Source organism: Pseudoliparis swirei, chromosome 9, assembly GCF_029220125.1.
Source record: "Pseudoliparis swirei isolate HS2019 ecotype Mariana Trench chromosome 9, NWPU_hadal_v1, whole genome shotgun sequence".
Classification (NCBI taxonomy): domain Eukaryota; kingdom Metazoa; phylum Chordata; class Actinopteri; order Perciformes; family Liparidae; genus Pseudoliparis; species Pseudoliparis swirei.
This window is the reverse complement of record NC_079396.1, coordinates 17,045,798-17,072,283: the sequence shown is the minus strand read 5'-3', so window position 1 is coordinate 17,072,283 and position 26,486 is coordinate 17,045,798. Positions and strand designations below refer to the sequence as shown.

The window sequence follows — 26,486 nt, the reverse complement described above, 5'->3', positions numbered from 1 at the left end:
ATGGAAGACAGATAGCTTGAGGGCCATAATTTGTGTTAGCATTTATTTAGTTTTCCACATTAATAAACCTAAACAGGTCTACTGCTTGCACTGTCAATGGAGACTGGTTTCTAGGTCAGCATAAAACGATAGGTACAGTAATTTTCTCATACATCTACATTATCCTAACTGGAGGTGGGTTTAGTTTCTTGTTTGAGATCCATACTGTACCTACCTATAAACTACCTGCACACTATCTTAGTGTGAATTTTAGTTAAACACTCAACACATTGCATTTCTGATCCAAAGCTTCAGACGCTTTAGTGTTTCTCAGGAAAATCTTTATTTGTCCTTGCACATCTCCAGTTTCACTTCCTTAACAAAACATCCCTTTTCCTTTTATATACAGCTGGTGGCTATCATATTTTATAAAACAGTCACAGCCAATAATCATGTGCATGCCATTTTATATATCTTCCTCTAATCATGATGCTAAAGAGCAGTTTTAAATCGTATAATTAACCCATAACTGTTAATGATGGGAACATATTTAGTCTCCTATGTCTGGTGCATTTGTTTATACAGATAGTGCCTCCACAATATTTCAATGAAAACCGGAGGTTGTTCTTCAAGATGGGTTTCTGATTCTGCAGACAGAATTTAGACCTATTCAAAGTCACCTATTGTCAACCTGTCATTTCTTCTCTTTAGTTACCAAGGGAACTCCGAAGAGGTGGGTTGCTATGTGGCAGGCCATCCTTTATCAAAGGGAAATTGCTACTTTGAGGTAAGGCTCATTGATAGTGATGCTGTAATTTAGCGTCTAACATCATTTTATTTTACTAAGTTGCAATACCAGACCGTCCCAAATACTTTTTTTTGCATCTAGAATCCAACCGCTATCTTAACTGTTACTTTTTGTTTATGCACTTTTTTGACTATGTGGTCGCCATTAGAAAATAAGTAGACAGTCATTCTTTTGGAAATGTTGGGGTGGGGGATTATTCAAAATGTGATCGGCTTACCACATACCATCATCCCTGTGTGTGCCCAAGATTGCTTTACCATCCAGCCAGCAATTTTATCCCATTGCTGACAATTTTCTCAACTTCATATTAAATCCTGAGTGCCCCCCTACAGTCCCAGTTCACCCGTGCAAAACCACTACCTCAAGAATGTCCGAGCTGCATTGGAATGAGGCAGAGGGTGTGGGTTTGGTGGTATCCTTGAGCACAAAGATTAGTCTAACATACAGTGTTTTTCATCAGATGGGCAAGCAGACTGGCTGCAGGAGAAACTATCAGACATTTATTAAGCAAATCTGTATTAGACCGTTCTAATGGTTCTCATATATACACAAGAGTACGAGGGTTATTTAGCACAGGAAAGTTGTAAGAGTTAGTAATAAATAGGGTGTAGAGGGCTGCAGTGTGTTATTTATGAGACAGCTTGTTTGTCGATGGTGCACATCAGAGCAGGCCTTGTTACGTGTGTTTATGAGACGACAGGTGAGGCAGACATACTTCCTTGTCTGGGTTATTAGACGTCAGAAGGAAACGTTCTGCAAACCATGGAATTTTGATGAGCTACAAATAGAGCCAGACAGGACCATGCAGCATCAGCGTAAATGATTTACTTCTTCCACTATTCTTTTCAGATACTTTTTTGAATCGAGAAGCACCACTTCAGACACATGTTGAAACATTTCAGATCTGCTTCAGTAAGATTATAAACAGGTTGACAATGTGCTTTGACATTATTTATCGTGGCTGTGAGGTGTCCCAGATTTGTGCCAGATGTGACCATTTTCATTAAATGTGATGTCAAATTCTCATCTGACCTCCAGATCACCCCCTCTCCTTCTCCAACAAGAACATATTAATGATAACAGCATTTCTGTTTGTATGAGAATCACATTTGGAGCCTGATATATTTTGGTCACTACCCAGAGTATTATTCTTCACCGTGTGACGCACATGCTGTCAGTTTCCCAGATATCTATACAAATTTGAAACGTTTATGCTGATAAAGATCGTGCTTCATTCGAAGTATGCGTCACTGCCATCCTTGTGTTTCTTCTTGTTTTGCTCTCATAAGGTATCCATTTCCCCTCTGTCACCACTGCTGCACTTTCTCCAGTTTTATTATCTGTTCGAGCTGAACTTCTGCAGCATCAATACATGGATTTGAAGACAAAAATCATATCAACTTAACTTAATGGCTCGCCAGTGAGCACATTCCTGCTCTTTCCTCATCTCGCATGTTTTTGTGACTTTTATCCATTTCATACAGACATTTTACATGTTGCAGAGAGGACCTGCCAAGGCCAATAATAGCTAACTAGCCAGCTGTTAGAGAAAAATGTAACTACTTAATGCTTCATCTACCCACTCTTGTTACAATGTAGGAAAGAATATTGTTATCGCCAGGTAATTATTAACCCTGATTCACCAGATTTTGTAATTTCCTGATGGCTTGATTTCACATCCGCAGAAAGGAGAGAATCGGATTGGGCTGTGCTGTGATTTTAATGCTACACAGCAGTTACGGAAAAACATTTTCAACCAATAAGAATTTGGTAACACCAGCATATTAACACCAGCATTGATGTGTATCATCAAAGGACAATCATGTCCTTTAGTTGAGAGCAAAAAAACATGTTTCAGTGTGCAGTTAATCCTTAAATGCTGGACTGAAAAGGAATCAGACCTGGAATGTTTAGTCGGAGAAACCCAAGAAGCTTGGTTTCACATGTGTTGTCATGCAGGAGCAGCGATTTAGGGATCTGGGCTGAAGAGGGAGGTATCGAAGGATCAAGGCAGATAAGTGGGGAAGGGGAGAAAGAAATGCAAGGAATGATAAAGAGGAAGAACATTTAGAGGGGGGGGGGGGAACTTGGAGACATCCCCGATAAAGGTCGGAAAAGCAGACTCGCACCTAACAGAGCTGTTCTGTGTTTGCCTGCATTACCTCTCACCTAATTCTGCTTGTTAGTGTGTGTCATTTAGCTCTGATGGGGCTTGACTAGCAGGCTGGTGTTATGTCAGAAGAGAGGAGGTTATTGTCGAAGTTTTCTCCTGCTGCCACCGGGGCTCGAGACGAGGGATGTGCCGGTATACAATCAAAGTTAACGGTATTATCACACAAATGATCAAACTTTCCTTGAATTACTCCACATCATGGTCGTCTTGGATTAAATACAACATAACAAATTGAACAGCGAACTCAATACGACTGCTTTGTTGGCACAAACAACACCAGATACAAAAGCAGATTGGTTGTTCAAACAATTTGAAAGTTGCATATCAATCACTTTAAATACAGTGTCTGTGTCTCTCAGGCTGCTTTTACAGCTAACCCGTTGGGTTTGGTTCACATGAACTGAATCAAACAACCGAACCAAGACCACAATAATTTATGATGGCAGATATGCGGTTTTAGCGATCTTGTAATTGATTTGTAAAAGGTCACGTATGTAACCTATTTATGCAAATCGACACATATGCACGCCAGCGCACATTAGCGTCTTTTCCTTTGATCAATAGGTCAAAAGCTGTTAAAACTGCTTAGCTTGTGTCCAACTTCGTGTGGCTTCCTTTGTCAGTTCATTAGGTCCATTAAAAAGTGTGTGTCAGTGATCCGAGAATAATATGCCTCCTGCACGTTTCTGAGCGCTCCGATGTTCTCATCTGGGAGTGCACAAAGGGGCTTTTCTAAAGTCTTGTCTCTACCTGTTATTCATCATAACATGTGGCCAATTTGCACTCTTAGAATATGAATAATGGTTGAATGTAATTAGACATCCATGTTTACTTGCCCCACTACAAACATTTTGATCCATCTTTTATCTAAAAAAAGAAAGTTAATTGTCATCTTTCATCAAACAAAGAAAGTTGATTGTTATCTTTTATCCACCTTGCTGTCAAACATGCAGCAAACTGCACAATACATGAGAGTTTTGCCCACGTCCTTTCTAACACCACCCAACTAAACTCCCCCATTTTGGGGTTAATCTCTCCCTCTCTTTCTTTCTTTCTGTGTGTGGAGGTGACAATAGTGGACACAGGGGTGAGGGGTACCATTGCTGTGGGCCTGGTGCCTAAATTCTACAGGCTTGACCACCAGCCTGGCTGGCTGCCATACTCTGTAGCTTACCATGCTGACAACGGCAAGTGAGTGAAACCACAGTCTTATCTATTCGCTACGGTGCAGCATTGGTTTCTTGCATGGTTTGAGAAAATTGCATTGCGGTCAGTCGGGGCTCCATCCACACATAACTACTGTCTCGTTGCATTTTTCACCAGCATAAAACTTGTTGGTCACAGAAATATAATTTTTGGCAAATTAATATGCATAATTATTGACTTTCAAGTACTTTCTTTATAGGTTCATTTTGAATAATCATTTAGTCTATACAAATAATTTTGTGAGACGATTATGGGTTAGCCTCAGACTGTCTAGGGGTCTTCGTGGGCTATGCTTCCCCGGAAGATCATTCTTGACATTTGAAAGTTAAATGCATCAAATGTGTGCCCTATGAGAGGAAAATGAATGAACTAGGTCTATGAATAACAACATTTATTTGCTCTTGTTACATTTAGGATACTCAAATACTGTACTCGAGTACAATGTTAAATAATTTAGTTAAATAATACACTTTTAACTTCACCAAATATATTTGATAACAATAGTTGCTAGTTGGCCTGTAGAGCTGATATGAGCCACTTTTACGAACGGAACTTTAGCCGGTCGCTGCGCACCGTTTGTACTCTGGTGGTGAGGGTCAGCAAGCCCACCGCTTGAGAGGTGGACTTTTTTTTGTCGCTCATTATGAAACTGTGGCGGGTCGAAATAGACTGAATATAGTAGCAAAAAATAAATTGTAGTCGAAAATATTACATTTAAAAAATCCATACTACAATTTCTCGAGCTAAAGGTGATTGTTTAATATAACCAATACTCAAAAACCCAAAGAAAGCAGCAAACACTTATAATCGAGGAGCTGTAACCAATGAGTTTGTTTTGCATTTTATTTTGATTAATGCGTCACTTCTGTTGTTAACTTCCAAATGAGTTATTGCTGGCTGCTTGCAGATCACTTCCAATGCAAACCATTGGACTTCGCAAAGTGATAATGATCGTATGGTAATTTGTTTGCATTAAATAGCTACCTTTTATGTTATGAAGATTTCTATCTCGTCACTCTTCCTAGGTTATACAATGGCAACCCCGTTGGACAGCAATTTGGGCCAAAGTGTACTCGTGGTGACCGCATTGGCTGTGGAATACACTCTGAAAATATTAAAGCAGGTTTTAAGATAGTCTTTTTCACCAAAAATGGCAAAGAGGTATGTGTTTTTAATCATAATTGTATTGTCATACTTTATTTCAAGCCTGCACCAGCCTGTACGTATAATGTTGTCTGGTGTTTCTTCACCCATTGTTTCCTTACTTCCTTCTCTCATGCAGGTGGGATCACTGGAGGTTCCCATTTCTGCAGAGGGGCTGTTCCCAGCAGTAGGGATGCATTCCATGGGGGAAGAGGTGAAGGTTGACCTACAGGCCGAGTGGTTCCTGGAGGAAGATGAAAGTATGATGATGGTGGACAGCCATGAAGATGACTGGGGGCGGCTTTTCGATGTCAGGGTTAGCGGCACGGTAAGAAGTAAAAAAGGTCCCCGATGTTTTTCTCATGGTTAAAGGAATACGACACCATTTCTGGAACAGAGATACAGGTTGTGTGCGATGTCTTAGCCTAGCTAAATGCAAATATTGCAATTGTTCCGAGTATTCCTCACACCACTAAGCAGATACATTACCATACAAGGTTTCAATGCCAATGTGAGCTGGCTGTTGTCTAGATACAGTTCCAGGAAGGATTGCAACTAACACTTTTTAAATATATTGCATTACCGGAGCTTAAAGCAGGGTTCGTACGGTCATGGAAAACCTGGAAAAGTCATGGAATTTTAAAATGGTCATTTCCAGGCCTGGAAAAGTCATGGAAAAAACTTAAATCATAAACGTTTTGGAAAAGTCATGGAAATGTGTTAAAATCACATGTTCATTCACGCTGAGTTTGAAATAATTAATATTTTTTTAAAGAAAGACGCTCAAAATATAAGACCAGCGATAGCTCTCAATACGCAAAATGTTCTACAGTTTTCATGTTTATACCGAGATTTCAGTTTGGTCATGGAAGTTTGGTCTAAAGTCATGGAAAAGTCATGGAAATCCATTGGTCAAAATGTGTAAGAACCCTGTTAAAGTGAACTCAATTCTGACCTAGTATCCAAACAATCTACAAACCATTCATTCATATGAAACAGAAAAGTCAACATTTGACTAATTTTTCAGGCTATCACTTTATGATCAAGGCCACATATTGTATGTAATCTATGTAATATTCTCAGTGTTCAATTCATGATTTATTATTTAAACACTATTTTTGGAAATAATAGTGGAGCACACTATATGAGTGGTTATTTGCATTCCTCCTGTTGTGTACAAAGAGACAATGCACATGAAACCGAACACATCCCATATATGTATAATGTGTATTTATAGTATGAATGGGACAGATTACAGTGTGGCTCTCTTGCGTGGTTGTAACCAGTTCGCCGTGTTTGTTTTGTGCTCTTACAAGATCCTTCAACTGCCTGTTCTTTAGCAAATCCCTTTTTGTTGACAACTGCACTTAATGCAAGAAAGGCTGTTAGCTGCTATTGCTGCTCTCTCTCTCAAGTGAATGAAAGAACATATGTTAGGGTATATAATTAAATCGGGGCAGGGCAAGATAATGTACAGTGGTGCTCTCGATGGCTGAACTATAAACCTTTAAACAAGTATAATTCCTACACCTGAGGTGTCGCTGGCAGGAACAACATATACATTGTACAGTGACAAACCTGGAGGATTGCGGTGGCCAAGGCTAACTCGACATTTTGTTGAGAAATGTAAGCAGTGGCAAATGTTCAAGGTCAGCGTCTATATTACAAAAACAATTTGTGAAATTAGAAAGACAGGTTTGGCCTTGAACGTTTGTGTCATCTGAAGGTCTTGTCTAGTAAATCCAAATTGGTTTGAAGTCATATTTGACTCTTTTTGTTTAAGTCAAGATTTGGTCAGTGGAACTCAGCTTTTGTTTTAGTCATATTCTAGTTAATATTTTGATCATAATAACGAATTTTGCTCAAGGATATTGTTCCTGGCCGTAACATTTCCAATACGGTGTTAGCCTATCGCTTGAACTGTGTGTTTATGCATACAGGCTAAGAATGTGTTACTGACCTTCCATACTTCTTTCATAACGTCATTATTCATTTTCACACACTGATAATGTTTATTATCTGACAAATACTTTTTTTATACATTACTGAGGTCTTTCTGCTGAATTTGCCATCATGTTTTATTTAGACCTCCAATTTAATAAATCAGCAGTTATTGTTTTAACTTCACCCTGAACTGCACCCGTTAAATATTATCTTTTTAACATGAATGTGCGTTGAATGTGGCTCCACACATGAACAGCCACAGCAGGAATACACAACATTGATATGTGTGAGTTTATGAGTGCTTTACTATTAGCTTGTTAACCCGAGGAGTGGCAATGGCATGAAATGTGTTGGTGGAGCCAAGTGCCTGGCAGTCCACCAGGTTGTAAAAATTCAATAAGTGGAGTAACGGGACTCTAAGGAATCTTTTACTCTTTCTCGTGTTATTGGAGGTTTTCACAGCTGGGGTGCTCGGCTGCATGGTTCGCTCAGCAGTGATTTATTTTCTCTCTTTTCTCATGCTACCATATATGTGGTCATTATTGTGAGGGTTCAAGCGGGTGATAATACTCAAACTGATAAGGCTGTCAAGTTTTGACAAGTACAAGGATTTAGTGTAGACACAGAAGAAGGGGAACGGTGTGGGACAACAGCGACATTAGTTGCTTCCTGGAATGACAGAGAAAGTTTGAGTAGAGAGAGAGAAAGAAAAAGAGAAAGAAAAGTAAATTGTGGCAGAGGAAATTAAAAGATGGGAGGAGGAGAAGTAAAGGAAAAGAAAAGGTTTGTTTTGAAGGCTAGAACGTCTTTGAGTAGCAGGATTAATATGAGGTAAGATTATGCTTTAAGGGCAGAACATGTCAGACACAAGGTGGTCTCAATTAATCTCTTTTTTGGTTTTGACTTCTAATTAATTTCATTTTGTGGTTTGAACCAACACACTGTCTCAACTTCTCCACGTTTCTACTTTGGATCTTGGAACACAACACTCTCCTTCTGGTTTCTCCTCCTCTATCCTCCTCTCTTCTTTCCTTGTTCATCCTATTCTTTCCTTGTTCCTCCTCGCCTCCCTTCACTTCTTTCATTGTTCTCCTGTCCCCTCCCGGCCTTCCTCTATTCTCTTCCCTTTTGTTTCCACTACTCTCCCCTCTTCTCTCCTTGTCTCCTCTGCCCTTCTCTCTGACTGTTCACTTCATCCAAACAACTCTTAAAGCTGTGAGCTACATTTGAAGGAGCATGGAAATATTTTCCTCCTTTCTTAAATGTGTGGCTATTCAACAGATATTCCCAGTCTTGGTGGATTCTGATGATTTACGGATTTACCATTCGGTTGCCAGAGATGAATCGCATGTCTCTGGCTGCTCGGCAGTTTGTTTCAACTCGCATCACCGTACGAACATTTGGTCAAAACAGCGACGTAGTTTTCACACGTTGCTATTTGAAAAGTGAGGATAATAACTGCTGCCAGATCATAGCGAGAACCCCATTACTGATTTTTAACAAGGACAGAAAAGATTACTGCAAGATAATTGACTTTTCTGACGGGTATGCTTTTGACGAGGCAGTTCTAAGAAGTGTATAGCCGCAGTGTACATAGTGCACAGCGGTGATGGTGGTGACTCGTCTGCAGCGAAGTCTTTTCCTTTGTGAACTGCTTAGATTACATTCTTAGATTGGTGGGTATCTGATTTTAAGATTTCTGGCCGCATTCATCCCCCCAGCTTCTATTCAATCTACTCAAGTGTTTATCTGTTTTATAACTCTCTCTTTCCATTCTTTTCACCAAATAGTGCATTTGCATCATTCTCTTGGTTGCCCTTGAAAGCGCTCGTATAAAGTTAGTATGAAAGGAAAAGTTTCCTTTTCAGGGAGGTTGGTGTTTTTACTCTGGACTTTTGATCGTCCTTTTATTTTGTTACGCTTTTCAACTTTTTAATCACTCATCTGAAGGCCATTTGTTCAGGGTAATGAATACTCTGGCCTCATGGTTCTGAGTGGAAAACTGAAGTAAATGGAGGGAATTTTAATTTGAGAGCTGTGCCTTTGTTGGCTCTGTGTTACCTATAAAGAATTTCACTTGCAGCTTGATAAGTGATGAAAGCAGCTCTGCATAATGCAGAATGTAACATGAACTTGTGATGTCTGCCAAAACAGCAGATATCTTCAATTTCTTAACTTTCCTAAATTGCAACTTCACTTGAAACGAAGGTTTGACTCTCATTGTTAATTCTGCTTATTAAGTAAATAAATACATTTTATTTTTATTTTTGAATACAAGAGAACCACTGCTTTTAACATTATGAAGACACATATACTTTGTGTTCTTCCATTATATTATCCGATTTTTCAAATGTACTAATCTGAAAAAAATCCCCACAAACACAGTCCTGCTTTGGTCCTTGTTTTTATTTATGCTTTATAGACATTACAATGATTGAACCACTAATGGTCTCATGCAAGTTAACTTTACCTCTTCCTTTCCAAATTAATGATTGACCTAATCTGACTGAGCCTTAACAGTCAACATTTTTTATTGAAATTCAATGTCGATTGAGGGCTTAATTTTAGTCACGGTCAGATTGAGGGCTTAGTTTTAGTCTCAGAACAGGTTTGTGTCGTCACTTCCAAGATGGAGATGGCCAGAGCCACCCACTTTAAGCTTCATAATGGATCTTTAGAAACCTCTGCATGACGTCACTGAGACTATATTTTTATACAGTCTATCCCCCTCAATTCTTAAACCGCCATGCTCCTGCTCCACAGTTTTTTGTTGTTGAGAGGAGACATTTGGCTTCCTTTTCACTGCCTACGTGCAGCTCAGTGCGAACATGAGCATCCAATCCTCTGCCTCCTGTTGTCACAGCAGTTGCTGTGCCCACCAACTTAATCCTTTCAGCTGCGGATGAGTGGACCGACAAGTAAGTGGACAGCACCTGAGTCTGCAGTTATCAGTTTTGCCAAGTGTGCCGGTGCTCCCTCACAGCCCATATGTCATGCTCACTCTCTCTTCCGCCACTCCCCCAATTCTTCAAGATGTATGTATTTTAAACACATTTCTGAGGCTGTAAAGGTGCAATGGTTAATTTTTCAAATTGGCTCCACATTGCAGTATCTTCACCAGAGCATCAACTTTTTGAACCACACCAATCAATTGTACCTTTCTGTTGTACCAACACCCCTCTAAGGGTGCCTGCTTCTTTTCTTCCTTCCTCTGGAAACAATAGTCAAGAATCCCAACATGACACTGCTCTTGGATGACAACTTTCCCATTAAGGTGTTATGGTTGCAGCCTCCCAGGCCGAGCTGTGGCCCCATCATGGTTGCCTCCAGTTATCTGAACTGGGCAGCGTGAAAAAAGAGGAAACTACGAATAACTTAATCCAAGGAAAGCCAATGGACTGACTAAGTGGCGGCTGGCTGGTTGATGTGGCAGATTGGATCTGCGTCACAATAGGTGTCCGAAGTAAAGCCTAATTAATAGTTGTAAATGTAGAGCTGAGGCAAGAGGGAGATCAAAATATAGAAAGTGTGATTTGTTGAAATAAACCATGACCAAAACTCAGTACCATTTATAAATATTTCTTTGGGAACAAGTTTTCCCTTTTTTTAATTTTTATTTATTTATTATCAAGCAGTAGCGAGCCACTTCCCAAAAGTTACCTTATTGTTGCAGTCCTGATGGGCTGTTGATCAGCGAGAATGGATTTTGACGTCGAGGCATGCGGCATGACCGCGGTTGCTTTTGATGGCCTGACGTTCCTTTGCACTCGCATCTTGTTGGACTGCTTCTTGTCATCAGGTTCATACAGATAACACAGTAATGTTTAGTCTGAAATACTCAGTATGCTGCTTTGTTATTACCTTCGCATTGAAAATGCGGAAGGTAATGTTTTGATCGCCGTGTATTTGTATGCGTGCGTGCGTGTTATTCGCATAAGTCAAAAAGTATTAAACCGAATCGCATGAAATTTGGTGGGATGATTGGTTATTATCCTGGGACCATTTGATTAGATTTTGGGATCGATCGGGTCAAAGGTCAAGGTCAAGCCCATGAGAAGGTCTACATCTTCTTTTTATCCATGCAACTAATGCCAAAATGTTCATAATTCAATGCCCAATCTTGTGATATGCGAAGGTATGCGCTCTACCGAGTGCCCGTTCTAGTTTGACATCTGCTTTTACATTTACTTTCAGCAGTGTAATATGGTGGCGATCTGCGGCCTTTCTGTTTTGAGTTAGCGTGCTCCTTATTCTGAATGTGTTCAAGTGTTCAACACTCTTATACATGTCTAGCTTTTTTCTGTGTTTTGGGTTGTGCATGGACATTGTGCCTCAAATCTTATAGGCAGATGAATAAATGGATCATGGGGACCCTTGCAGCTATGTAAACATGGAACATATAATGCGTGTCTGGCTCATTCTGCACCTGGTATCGTGCATGTTATTTATTAAACATGAGAATATACTATACTCATTTTATTGAGCAGCAGTCTTCTTTTTTCTCAGACGGAACTTTTTGAATGTTTTTGATTCTCTTGACTGAACAGCTTCCTATGAAGTCATTTACCTCGACAGATTTTCTATGAATGGGTTTGTTTAACTTTACGCATAAAGGGCCACATGCATGTGTGTGCCTGCTGATCAAGCATACACTGTCCTACCAATGGTGTCACACTATTGCAATGATCTGCAGATGGTGGCAAAAAGGAAGAAGACAACTGCTAGCAAGGGAACATTGATGTAAACAATGCTGAATTCAAATCCCCTGGAATTACAAATGTTTTATGTGAAAAGAAATGCATTCAACAAGTTTGTTAGAGCTCAAGGATCCACACAATCTGTGTTGCAGAGTAAGACTAAATGTAAAGAATACGCTTTGGGGCACATTTAATATCTTGTTCACAAATCTGCATTACCCTTTTTTTCTTGAGTCAGTAAGCGTGTTTACACGTACTGACATCTTCTTCACTTGGTCACTTAACATGTTCCTGGAGGCCAGTAACTGTGTACATCATGAGCTACTGCCATAGTAAACCAGGTAAATACTCACAGATTGTTAGTGCAGATTTGACCCTTGCCTTCACGCTAGTACCTCTGGACCTCTCGGAAGCTATTGGCATATTGAAACTTTGGCTCAGGTAATAGTTTTATTTGCAAGGTTTTATATCTGGATGTAGAATCTACTTTGATTGTTAGAAAACACATTCCTCATCTCCTCGAATACTGTACTTTATACAAATTGTATAAAAACATTATTATTCTTTATCTATAGTTCTTGCCATCTCTTCATGGCATCCCCTCACTGGTGATATTTAGCTCTTATCTCCAAGATTAAAATGTCTTTCGAAGGCGACGACCTTTCTTTAAACCTGTAGCTTTGTATGACTGTCTAAATAAATCAGCACTGTTGGCAGGCAGTACCTGCTGGTGTTTGAGCCGCAGTTTAATTTGTGCAACACCATCCCAACATAATGGTGTAATGGTGATAATAAATGAAGTGTATTAAAAGGTGAGGAAAAGCGCCACATGGCCATTGAGTGAGGAGGTGTCAGTGAAGTGGGTCTTTGGTTTTTACAGATTTTGGAAATCTCAGAGGGTACAATTGATTGACATTAACCTGCACAGTAACAACTCATGTTTATTGTTTTGTGAAACAACTTGTGGCTGTTGCGTAGTATTCATATGTTATTGCCAGTGTGTCATATAGCTTATCACTGTCACAAAATATAAGTCGTCACTTTAAACACAGTGTTGCTGGGGAAGTTGCCGTAAGGCATGTTGCATGCAACAAGGCAAATACCATCCTGTCTTCTCATGGTAAATACTTGTTCACCCTCCTCAACCTCACTTAGTGTGTCAGTAAATGTAATTACAGGTTGTGTTGGGACTGCATATGTTTTGGTGCTAAATGCCTCTTTGAAGCTCAGTTCAACTAGGTCAGTCCTTGCTTTGTTAATAGTGAGTGATTTGCTTTGGATGTACAATTTTCAAATGACACCCAAATTGGTTCACATAATACAATGAAATGCATTCGAGGCATTTGAGTTGAGTTTGAACACGTGAACAATTATACAGTTTCAAAATATCAGAACTTTAAATGAACAAACAGTTTTTTAAGCACATAGATTTAAGGATGTGTTTGGAAAAAAGGGAAGAAAAAATGTGCAGGACCAGGAGATAAAAAATATGCCCTTATATACAAAGACAACAAGTGAAAATAAGTTTAATTACACAAATAAGCAAATCCAAGAAAAAACTAAATGTTGTGAAAAGAATAAATAGAGAGAAAGTCTAAAAAACCCAAAAGTTAGTAGCTAAGTTGTATGGACTCGACAGCCGTTGCGTGATGTCTAATCAGTTCACAGTTTGGTTGAAGTGTTTTTCTGCATAATAAAGAGGAGGTCTCCTAATTTCAGTTACACCTTTCTTTAAGTTCCCCCATTAGATGTGACAGGAAATTGGCAGGACTACTTTCTGGGTGTTACATCTGTTTCCCAGGCAGCAGCTCAACAAAACACGGCTTTGCACACCACCGTTACCATTCAAAACACTGATAGGAGTGAGAGAGAGATAGAGGAAGATTGTCAGCTATCTCAATGAGACATACTTTGCTCAAGGCTATGCCTCTATTGTTTCTGCCCTCTCGTCTCTCCTTCCATTACTTGGCAGCAAAAAAAGCAACAAAAAAAGGTGTGATTGAATGCTCATCGGACTGAAACTCTGTTCTTTGTCTCCCAAAAGAACTATTGATGTCCAGGCCTGGTAGTGCAGCAGACTCAAAGGGACACATGAAAGGGCAGTCTGTAATAAATAAGGTGGAGGCTAACACTGCCACTGCGTCAAGCTGTCAGAGCTACCATGGAGACACTGTCATTAACTGCACTTCCTGAATAAATATGATCTAATTTTGGAAATAAGAAAATACGAATTTTTAGAGAGAAAAAGACAAACGGTAATCATCACATTAAGCGTCTGATGGATACATCCAGATGTCCAACTGATCCAGCAGCAAAAACAGGTTAAAGAACTAATAGTTAAAAGGGAACCACCTGTTCAATTATTTAAATCAAAAGCAGCATGTGTATACATTCAGCGTACCTTCAGTTCACCTGGAGTAGTTAGTGTAGTATAGAAGTACTATTGCTAGTTAATGATGTGCAAACGTACTCTGCTCATGTTAGCCCCACATAATTGGCATGTTTTCGAAACGTATACATCCGTCTTAAAAACAAAAGGCAAATGCTATTTTTTTCCTGCTATATATATGGCAATAAAAATTAAAAACAGGAATGTTCACCCATATATTCTTTAGCCATTGTTTTTAAAGTTGCATCAATCTGGTAACAATTATACCAAACGAACATGATCAAGCAAAAGGTAAAGAAAAACAAATTGAAATAATTTCTAGATTCTATTCTATAATCTTTTCAGAGACTTATAATAACAATCAGGGCAAAAAAACTAAACATTTTACAATGCACATTGACGATGATGAATTCACCGGAGTGATTACACTGTAGCCTGTTTACACTGTAGCCTGTTAAATTTGTAAACATTTCTACATTTCTGTTTTTTTCTATCACGGTGGAATGCTGAGTGTACATTAATAAGAAATATAATCTGTATATATGTATGTGTATATATATACAAATATGTATGTGTATATATATACTGTATGTATATATCCATCCATCCATCCATTATCCACACTGCTTATATATGTATATATGTATGTGTGTGTATATATATATATATACATATATATTTATATAGTCACATATATGAACATGGCTATACAAGTACTGTTGTCGGTTCTCAGCAACCAGTTTGAACTTTTATTGAGCTCAGAGACTGAAATTAAACCTTTTGACATCCTCAGCTTAATTTCTGAGTTATTATCAGTTTGATGTATCGCTAAGCAACAGCGAAAATAACAATGGAAATGTTAATAACTTAATTGAGACACTTGATTTATTGACGCTGAATAGCTATTTCCACCAGGTGTGTCCTTCAAGTAGCTGGTATGTAAAGCCCCCCCCCCCCCACACACACACACACAGACACACACACACACACAAATACACTTAAACACAAAGGATTAATACACAACCCCAGCTTGTCTGTCATGCTAGCCTTTTACACTGGGCACATATTCTTCGTTACGCACATGCTCATACAGTCACATTCATGCACTCGCATGGCACGAAAACACTGCTCAGCCTAAAGGCTTTGTGGTTGCCTAGCTCCCCACACATCTTCACCGGTTTAGATGCTTAAGATTAAAATGGACCTGAAATTAATTGCATTATCGTCGTATACTGTACATGCAATCTCAAGTGGCTGTTGATACTTGTAGAGGAGTTACTGTGGGCGGTTCAGGAAAAAAGGTTTGACTGGGTTTGGAAGTGTCAATCTGTCATGCTGCCCACTCACTGAGGACACAGTTTCAAAGTTGCGTGGTTAAGTCTCTTGCATCTGGCAGAACATTGGGCTGAGGATCCTGCCCGAGCTTGATTTGCTATGTCGTCAATCTTTTGTTCTCAACTTTCCCACTTACATAACTACTGCCCTTTGGGCCTGGTCGCCTGACTAGCCAAATAAAGTCAATAAAGGTCAGGAAAGAGAACTGCAACTAAGGATTATTTGAATAATCCATTAATCTGTCGATTATTTTGTTCTATTAATTGATGAATCGGATTAAAAAATATATATTTTCCAACACTTTATTTAAAAACAGAACTGAGAACGCTTTACTTCATCCGTGCCTGAAAGGGGGCGTGGCTTTTATCCGTCGCTTTGCTCCGTAAAAACAGTTTTCATTTCCTTCATCCACCACGGAGAGCCGAGAAGTGTTAACGCGACACGAAGAGACAGAGTGACATGCTGCTGGTTAGAGACGATCAATATCAGATCGATCAAGTACGCAAAGGCGCGAAGTAACACAAGTGGCATTACGCATTGTTGATTATTTTCGCGCATGCGTACCTGCGTACCAGTTATGTGCACCCCTGGAAATTCCGCTTGTAGTCATAGAAAAAAATTATTCTTTATTACTCCAAAACTTGGAGTCTTGGAATGATCACTTTTTAAAGGTTTCTCCAGTAATCCTGTGATAGTTGATAAACTGTACATCTATGCGAACACTGCAAATTGCAAATTGTTAGTAGTTAATTCACCGTCTTTCAATAGTGCCAATTTGCCAAAGATATGATAAAATAGTGATTGATTGGACGAACACCATGGTAACATTAGGTAGGAGGATCCAGTAAGCGTCATGATCAACGGACCATGAATGTCTGTACATAATTTAATAACAATACATCCCATAGTTTGGAGATATTTCAGTATGGACCACTGGTACACTGATACACATCGCTTCCCCACAGCCATGCCAATAGGTGGCTAATGGAGGGAGAGCTTGAGCTGGGTGTGCTTCTTGGATTTGTTTTGAAAAGTTATTAAAATTGTCATACGCAGCATTTTTAATCCCGATGTTGTAATAAAGTAAGTGTGACGAGGTGGTTTTAGGTGACAATAAATTTGTTAAAGGCGTGCAAACTATGAAAGCTTGACCATTATCTGTCAAGGGGTGAATGAGCCTTAACGTTGGAGTTCATTGGTCAATAAATCCGGTGGGAGCGGGAGTCTGTATCTTTGTGTATTGTGTATTTGCATTTAATTAGACTCTTTTTTGTATGTTTTATTTCTTAACATATTAACCCCGGTCCTTTTTTCTCTCCCCCTCTGTTTGTACCCCTCCTCTCTAGCTCCTGGAGTATGTTGGCAAAGGAAAGAGCATCATGGACGTGGGTTTGGCTCAGGCCCGCCAGCCACTCACCACCCGATGCCACTACTATGAAGTGGAGATTGTTGATGCTGGGGAGAAGTGCTATATTGCCCTAGGCCTGGCAAGAAGGGTTAGCTTTCTAAGATTTTTTTTATTTTTTAACAACTACACACACACACCCCCACACACACACACACACACACACAAACCCTCAACAGAGAAGCAAGTTTTTTTGCTTTTGGCCTTTTACCACACTATTATACACTAGGCAGTGAACTCAAGGCTGCCCATTTGCTGACTCTTCTATTCTTTCCCTCTGGTCCCCATACTTCAACAAGTCGTTGAGCTCACAGCATGCTAATGATGGAAAACTTTGACAAAAACCTGAATTGGGAATAGGGCCGGTAATGAGCATGTGCAAAATGTTCTTCAGGCACCATCTTGAGAATGTTTTAAACTTGTCCCAATGGAGGGGAAGCAGTGCTCTTGTCTTTTAACCCCCCCCCCCCCCCCCCCCCCCACACACACACACACACACACATACATGTAAATCTCAGTGTATGGAGTGAATTTGATGACTGGCTTAGCCAGTAAAACCATTTTTAGAGTCTTCTAGTAGTAAACATAGTTGTAGTGTCAAAATCTTTATTTTCTTTCCCATTATCCAGCATTCTCTTTCGATATAATGGCTTACTGTTGGGTAGATTAAACACCTCCAAGAGGAAAATACAATTAGAGACACCTCTCAATTGGAGCCCTTATTTCTTTTTCCAAAGAATGCACATGCGGTTCCCATTTCAGCATTAGCACTGCAACTCTGCAAGTGACGATTACCATGTAGAACTGCTTTGAAGACTTGAACAGACAAACCTGTAGATGTTTGGGAACTGAATGAGACTGCTGCACATTAATGTCTTGATGGACTAAAGTAAATAGGGGGCTGTGTTTACAAACTCTTAAAACGCATATAGTATAATCAAAGTCTCAATGTATCTTTGCTCAAACCGTACTATGTAACACACTTCCAAATAAGCAGTCTTACACTTGCGCAGGTGCGCTCCTGTCCATGCGAGTACTGTTTATGCAAGTGTTTAAAATAGCAGTGAGCACACACATGGATAAATGATACTTTGATTATGCTGCACAAGGTTTGTGAGAGTTTTTTCAACGGTTATTTTGATATAGTTATGCAGTTTTTAAAAGCAGCCCAATTTACTTAAATTCATCATCATGACTTTTTTTTTTTTTTTTTTTTTTTATTCTTCTTTTGCTCTGGAGGCATGCAAAAATCTAAAATGTTTTCTTTAAGATTACAAGAAACAAAGTAATCTGAGGGTGAGTTGTTTAAGTGGTCAATTTAGAGGTGAGGTTTTCCTTTCAAAGATGCAGAGTGAATATAACAAGGATAGATGTATCAAGGCAGTTCAATACACAGCTGCAAGGATGTAAACTACAAGCAGTAATAGCTTGTTTGCTTGCAGGGCTGCTTTGAATCCTCTTTATTAAGGTCATAAAGGGTAGGATTAAACTTGTAGATTCTCTCAAAAAACATAACATTTTTACCTAATACAGTTCTTCCTACTCGGTAACCATTTCTTTGAAAGTATGGGGTCATGATTTGTGAGTTTTTTACTCCCTAAAAGTTTAGCCTCGAAAGTGTTATGAATGTGAAATATTAGTGACTGCCAAAGCCAAGGCCTGTGGAGAGCTGCCAGCAATGTCTCTCCCAGGGTCAAAGCTCTGCTCCTTTCAATAACAAAAATAACAGATGAAATTTGTATCACATCTCTCAAGGTCTCAGAGGCAATTTATATAAAACTAGAAGAGAGGGATGCACTCTGAATGGCTTTAAGACGAAGCAAGTGATAAATGCATACAAAAAAGGGAGGCCGAGAAATATACTTACACCTACACACATGTGTGCACTCTACCTACAGGTTTCCATCCAAGCCATGTCATTTTGGAAAATGGTTAAATCTGAGCATCCTTTTTGTGTTTGGTCTTATTAGTGTTGTTGGCTCTTCAAAGTCATTGATGTCTACCACTCAACATTGAAACAATTAATAAACACACAACAATAAATCAGTAATGCCAGTAGCATTACCATCTTCATAGAATTGTTTGCCAAACCACCTGGCAAATATTTCCCACCATTCACCCTTAAAGTCAAACTTTTTGCCTGATGAAAAATAGACCCAAATGATTGAGCTACTGGGCATATGTTTACATAAGAAAAAAAAGAGAGGATCAAACTGTTTTGGACATATTTGTGGAAAAAAGCTTTGTAGCTTCAGGCTTCTGGGTGGGCATTTCCTTGTTGCTGGAAGCCACACAATCAATACCTGTGGTGCACTACTGACAGCATCATATCCTTTTGTACGTCCTGTGAATGTTGATACAAAAAGTAAACATTTTCAACGAACTTACGTAACATTTATTATGGACCTTTAGCGATTATAACATTAAACATCTGGGAGAACCGTCATGTTGTGGTTGCATTTGCACGAAAAGAAGCTTGCAAGTAGGGATAACACAGTTGATGCTAGTTAGCCTAGCTTATTAGCACTGATTCCCACCATACGTTACATTTAGTTCATGTTATTTATTCATGTTCCTTCACACTCTCGGGCAAATTCACAAAGAATAGATTGCAGCCGTCGATAGCACCATGAATTACACATCACCTGCACCTGCTAACTGCCCTTTTCTCAAACTTGCGCTAATGATATTACAGCGCAAACACAACCATAACGTTTTGCAGCTGAGTGCAATTTGCCCTTTTTTTTGCATCTAATTGCAGTTATCCATGTGGCAAAGAATGAATGTTGTTTTTCCGCCAAGAACACAGTAGGCAGAACAATGGCAGAGACTGAGAGCTTCAGGTCCTTCTGGCAAGCAATTTAAACTGACAAAGAGAAACCATATTTTGGATTTAATATGCCATGTAGGGGTTATCCCAAATAGTCAACTATTCAACAATTTGATCCAGAGAGCCCGATTCGACTGCCAATATCATAGTAGATGCATTGCAGTAGCAGAAAAATGTGATTATGGAACAAAGGAGTCACTCCATTCGGTCTACATGTGGGTGCTGAATGTATGATTTAAAATTAAATTGTTTTGTTTTCTTCTGGTATTAGCCTATTAATTATACTGTTAATAAAGTAACAACAAACTTACATAAAATAAGTAATGCGCTATAACCTTAATCCACTTTGTGTGCATACATTAAAAAAATATTTCCATTATTAACATTTGTGTGACCACCAGAATTATTAATCAATACAAATAAAAATGCAAATAGCACAGGAAGTCTGGTTGTGGTAACTGAAAATGAACAAAAACTATCAGCAACAGGTAATATCAGCACCGACATTGGTATTGGGAAGCAAGGGCTGTTTCTTCCGGAAACCTTGAATGTCTCGCTCTTGGTAATAGCATGTTTTGTAAATTAATGTATAATTCAGTTTGACTTTCTAGCTATTTAATCACATTGTACTCTTAATCTGTATCTGTTGTACTCGCTTATTATTTTCTGTGAATTAAGAGGACCAAATTCCAGAACATCATCTGATGGACCTAAAAGAAAAAGAGTACATTTATACACATGCTCTCAGTTAAACACACATGCACACACACAATGCTCCCATGGGTAAGAAAGAAGTTGAGTGGTGATAACTCCAGCTCCATTACCTCCTCAGAGTTCCTCTCTCCTTTCGCTCAGCTTCTTTTCTCTCGGCATCTGGGTTTTATTATAAAGACATTAAGTTTAAGTCCAAGAGAGGTGATAAAGCAGCAAAGTGAAGGGCTTGGCTAATGACTGTTTACTCAAGGGTTACGCAGGTTTGCATGCTGGTCTTTTCACGTAGAATCACATGATAAGACGGACACAATACAAACACAAATCCACTCATTATTGCTTCAGAGTGTGCTAGAATCTGCCTGTCTGTATCACTCTTTCTGTTTGTTTTGGTTGTTGACTTGAGGCTCAACTTGTCAGTTTTCCTTGCGTTACATCTCTTTCTCCCACTTTGCAAACGCAATCTATGTTCCTGCCTTAACATCCACAGTAGCTGCTCACCTTAAAAGAAAGGTAACAGGTTTTACCCTCATTTGCAACATGGCTCCTGCAAGGACAATGTTGCTAATTTGGTTCACCACTTCACTGTCATAACACATATTGGACGGATGGATGGATGTGAAATGAGGCATGTTCATGGTCCCCAGATGACGAAGCTTGCTTTGGTCGTACCATATTTTACATACAGCAAAAGAAACAGTACTAAGTTTTCAATTATCCCGGGAAATTTCTCAACATCTACTTTGTGGATTGGCAAATCAAGTCTCAAATGAACACTGTGCCTAACTACAGCCTCACAAAGCTACTAGCATGCCTGCGGACCTTCAGACAAAAAATGTGGCTTGTCCTAAACCAAAGTATCTCAGAGACATGCCAAAAATACCTGGATGTCCGACTGCATTTGTTGGCATTTTTCAGTATTATCACCCACAATCCTCTCTGCAGCAGATATATATGAACAAGTCAAGATGCAAGAACAGCATTTAATATTTGGAAAAGTAAAAACATCTCCCTCAAGACGAAGCTTCAAATCTTCAACTCCAACGTCAAAACCGTGCTACTCTATGGCTCCGAAACCTGGAGAACTACCACTAACATCACAAACAAACTACAAACCTTCATAAACCACTGTCTAAGACGCATCCTGGGAGTCTTCTGGCCAAACACAATTAGCAACATCAACCTAAGGGAATGCACAAAACAAGAAACAGTAGATATACAGCTGTTAAGGAGAAAATGGAGCTGGATCGGACACACACTACGAAGAAACACAACAGCAATAACAAAACAGGCACTGACATGGAACCCACAAGGCAAACGGGGTAGAGGACGACCCAAAAACACCTGGAGAAGGAGCACAGAGCCGGAATTCAAGAAGAAGGGGCTGACGTGGAAACAGCTGGAGAGGATGGCTCAGGACAGACGAGGGTGGAAACAATTCATCAATGGCCTATGTTCCGAGAGGAATACAAAGGCCTAACTAACTAAGTCAAGATGCAATGTTTTAACAAAGTAGTAAGTCCCAATTAAATGAATATTGCATTCAACGGTACGTACTTTGTCTGGGCAGCTGCAATAGGTAATAAAAGTAAAAAGAAAGAATGTGTGATTTGGAACTTAGTGTTGGTTTAACTTGCACCGTCCCATTTCTCTGCCCTACAAAGATTCAATAGAGAAAATAAAGAGAATTTTGAGATTTGAGACGTTAAAAATCTAATTCCCAAGCCAGTGTTGACAATTTCTTGTCCAACAGAGGAATATGTGCTATGTGATAACTTTGAATGTTTTGTATGTGAGGTAAATGTGTTGTTTAGTGTGTTAGTAATCTAAGATCTGTTTTTTACCCCACTGCAAGTCCTAGACCTGACATCTTCATTCCTCTGAAGATAAGGTTATCCGTGAATGTATAGCATGCATATGCTTGGTAGCACAGTTGTTTTTCATCCGGTACACAAACGGTTGCTAGGCTGTGGGACAAAGAGAGATCTAGGCTTAGTTATGGCTGGAATGAGTGTAGAGGGTACCTAGGAGTGTGGGGCCGAGTAAGGTAGAGAGTCGTAAACACAACAAAACAAGGGAAGCGATTCAGAACATGTAGAACACAGGAAAAAAGCTGGAAACCCTTATGTCCTGTGGGGGGGGGGCAAAGAAGCAGGTATGGGAGGAGGGTTGAGTACGGGAAGTCGTGATGAAGAGACGAACATGTAGTTCAGCAGCAATCGGTGTCTGAAAGGAACTGATGATTTTCTCAGATCACCATTGACCCTCTGTCTCTGATGACTTTATGCATTCACTCTGAACAAAAAATACATTCATAAAGCCGAGCACACACACTTACACACAAACAAGACATATAACTGATCAGGAGACTGAAATCGCTGGTATGACCCGGTCTTGGGAACAGCTCTTCTCTTCCTTCTGTGATACAGCAGTCCTATTAAGAGTGTGTCACTACTGCTCCTGTGAACTTGTATATTCTTCAAGGGTAAATTTAGGATAAAACCAAAGACTGGTCACTGTGTCAATGTCTGACCTTGAAGCTGCAAAACACACAGCAACAACCAGCACAATAATAATGTTCACGGTGTAACTTTTATTTAGAATGGCAAGAATTAGTCAACGGATAAAGCAAGATCTTTCAAGACAATAGAGAAAAACATGCAACCTTTATTATTTTCTGACATTTCATATACAAATCGTTGAATCTATTCTTAGAGAGAGTGATTGGTATATTAATTGATGAGGGAAATTATTTGTAGTTGCAGCGTGTTTTGGTTCACTTCCTGCAGTTGTTTCAAATCTTTCTCCATATATGTTGCAGGTTTTGTGTCATCTGATGAACGATTTCTGCGTTGTATCTTTTCTTGCAGACATTCAATACCACAGCACACTTTATCAGTTTGATGTGTTTGTTTCAAGAAAACACTTCCTTATACACTTGCATCCATAAAAAGTGCTGAACATGCCGAAACACATACACATAGTCTGTTGTTGTCTTCACTCAGACTCTTTCTGTAATCCTGTGAGGAGCTGAAGGATTTCGCCTGATGACATGAAGTTATACAAACAGACCTGCATTAGTTCCCTACACAGTTACCCCTATAGCTGAGGTTGTGTGGGCACGTACAAAGAAAAACACACTACTTTCCCTCCTTACCAACTCTACCTTCAACACACACACTGTGGCACTTCATATTTGTAGGTTGCTCTGTGATAGGCCAGTGTGATAGCTGCTGTAGATAATAGGTATCTGCTTCCACATGGTTCCCCACTCGGCCCGCACCTTTCCGCTCTCACTCTTCCAGACTTGTTTACTCTGCCACCGTGTGGAAATACAGGCTCCTCTGTTGACACCGGTGTAGCAGCTGTGGATCTGATACTGCAGGGCTTTGCTCCGCCATAACGACTTGATGCCAGTGTTTGTTGTTCGAAGCAGCTTGCATGTCAATGAAGGCTTCTGCAGGCCAACGGGGGGTAGCGACCATGTTTCAAGAGTTTTTACAGGACACGATAGTGGACCAGATGGTGCGCATGGTGCTCCGTCTCTAAAACACATTCCATCATATGTTGATAGAGAAGGAGTGTAGGTGTAATTTAGTGGCGCCACCACTGATTGAAAAACAGAAATCACAGCATTAACTGTTGTAATTTCCAAACCACAATAGGTTGGAATGTTTCTTTTATCAGAGTGAAAGCCCTTCCAAATCCCACGAAACAATATGATCTGTGCTTCACAGCATGTATGGCTGAAAAAAAAATATTATTCCTTCTGAGAAAAGTCTGAAGATAGAAATCTTATTTTTACACCATCAACTTGTTTTTCAGGTATTTAGACATTCTGTATAACAATATTTGGCCCCTGTATACCACAATGAATGCTAACTATTTGGTTAAAAAAACAGAAAAGAATAAAAGATACCATTGTGATGTTTTGGATGGTGTTTCTCTTTTACTGTCGAATTACAATGTAACATTCCGAAATAATTGTAAGACAAAAATGTTTAGTTTGTTGCCAGTTGATTGTTGCTCCATCTGTCAAGCTGTCCAGCATTGCACATGTTGCAGTTTACAATGATGCCAGATCTATGACTTAAACATTGTGGTAATTAATGGGAACAAACAATTGATTTTAGAGGTAAGATTCCAACGAGCATATTGGTGATTTATTAAGTAATTTAGCCAACAATGCACTCGGACGTTCACGGGTTTGTTTAAAACTCTACGTTTAGAAGACATTATTACATAATTACTTTCAGTATCTAAGATGCTAATTTGTATTTTTGTTATTGTTTGTTTTGACATTTAACATTATAAAATAACTTGTTCATTCAATGAGGACTAAATAACTAAATTAAGATTTGCATGTGAAATTGGTGCTTATTTGACAATTCACTGTCATATGTTTAAGAGGATAAGTTGGAGGATCACCAAACATCAGTTGTTTCATCTTCTGCTGGCCATGAATGTCTAGACTAATTTAATTACCATCCATCCAACAGTTGTTGAGGGATTTCAGTCGGAGCCAAAGTTGTTGTCAAATCGCTCTTCATAAATAAGAAATGCTGTAAAATTCTAAGGAATAATGAAGATTTAAAGGATGCTTCAGTTTTTCAATGATCCTCAGAATTACTCATTTGGGCCCTGCTTCCGAAAGCAGTTTAATAAAAACTTCAGGTTCTGCCTGGAGAAGGAAAAAAGCCATCATCAATAGAGGTCCGATACGATAACACATTTTCTTGTGTATAAAAACTAATATCCAACCAGGATTTAGTCTGATATACAGTAAACCTCCACTAATGAATGCTTTCATACGGACTGAATGAACACGGTGATACAATAGTGTAGGGATGGGTATCGTTAGGGTTTTTTCGATACCGGTGCTAAACCAGTACTTTTAAAACGCTACCGATGCCTAAACGGTGCCTGAACTGATACTTAATTCTTTTTTTTTTAAAGCACAAAACGACGATTGACAATGACAACATTAAAAACCTCTTCGGCCATATTCCCTTTAAAAGCCGTTCTCATGGCCGCACTGACAAAAAACGGATATCAGACTCGCTTGAACATGGTTATGATGCCTAATTTATTATTTGTTGACCTACTTTTATAAATGCAAGACTTGCAATCAACGTTATAGTACTAATCTAAGTTGAGGCTGCTCTTGTCATCATCTGTCTCCACGTTTTCAGGGGGACCGGTCTCCCCATCGCTCCCAGCCTGAACGCTGATGTGCTCGACACAGTCAGTCAAACACGGTGCATGCCTCCGCTTTCAAAGTTAAATGATAGGCTGACAAGTCTCCAGAGGAGTTCAAAATAATCTATAAATAATTCTGTAAAGGTAGAACACAGAGAGAACCTCTGGATTTGTTGAAGAAAAGGTTCACAGAACTGACCCAGAGTTTAAGTTAGCTCTCTTTCTGGAACTGAAAACCCAGAGTTTCCCTCATCTCAGGCTTAACTAACTCAGAGTTTTCACTGAAACAGGGCCCTGATCAGTCTGTGGCTCATCAATCAGAGAGCCAAAGAGCCAGACGTTCCTCTTTCTCATGGAGATTCAGCTTACATGTCAGTCAGCCAGAGGAATCCTCAAGCTTGTGGTTAAAACGAGAGGGAAGAGGAGCAGACTTGGCGGATCAAGAGGTTTCAGGCTTGGAGGAGTAGCTGCATTCCTCCATGTCTCTCTGTCTTTCTCTGCTGATGTCTCACTCTGTCCACTCTCGCTCTCTCTCTCTTTCTCTCCCCCCCATTTCCTGTTCCTCAAGACCCAATGGGGTTGTCAGACAGGATCGTTGATGTTTCCCTGATGTCCTGTCCTCAAATGCTGCTCTCTTGTCTGCCTGGCTCGAACAAGCTGTCTGTCC

At 39.5% G+C, this 26,486-nt stretch overlaps 1 protein-coding gene across 3 annotated transcripts in view; it reads left to right on the top strand.

Annotated features, from left to right (window-relative positions):
* The window catches only part of spryd3 (SPRY domain containing 3), a 43,366-nt gene that overhangs the window by 2,702 nt on the left and 14,178 nt on the right, over positions 1-26,486 (top strand). The window contains exons 3-7 of one of the 3 annotated variants that reach the window (XM_056422717.1): positions 691-766; positions 4,027-4,151; positions 5,192-5,327; positions 5,449-5,637; positions 17,021-17,170. In XM_056422717.1, coding sequence (XP_056278692.1) covers positions 691-766; positions 4,027-4,151; positions 5,192-5,327; positions 5,449-5,637; positions 17,021-17,170 — 676 coding nt within the window. Of the gene's footprint in view, positions 1-690; positions 767-2,901; positions 3,113-4,026; positions 4,152-5,191; positions 5,328-5,448; positions 5,638-17,020; positions 17,171-26,486 lie in introns of those variants that run through there. The other 2 variants (XM_056422718.1, XM_056422719.1) reach the window with 2 other exon arrangements.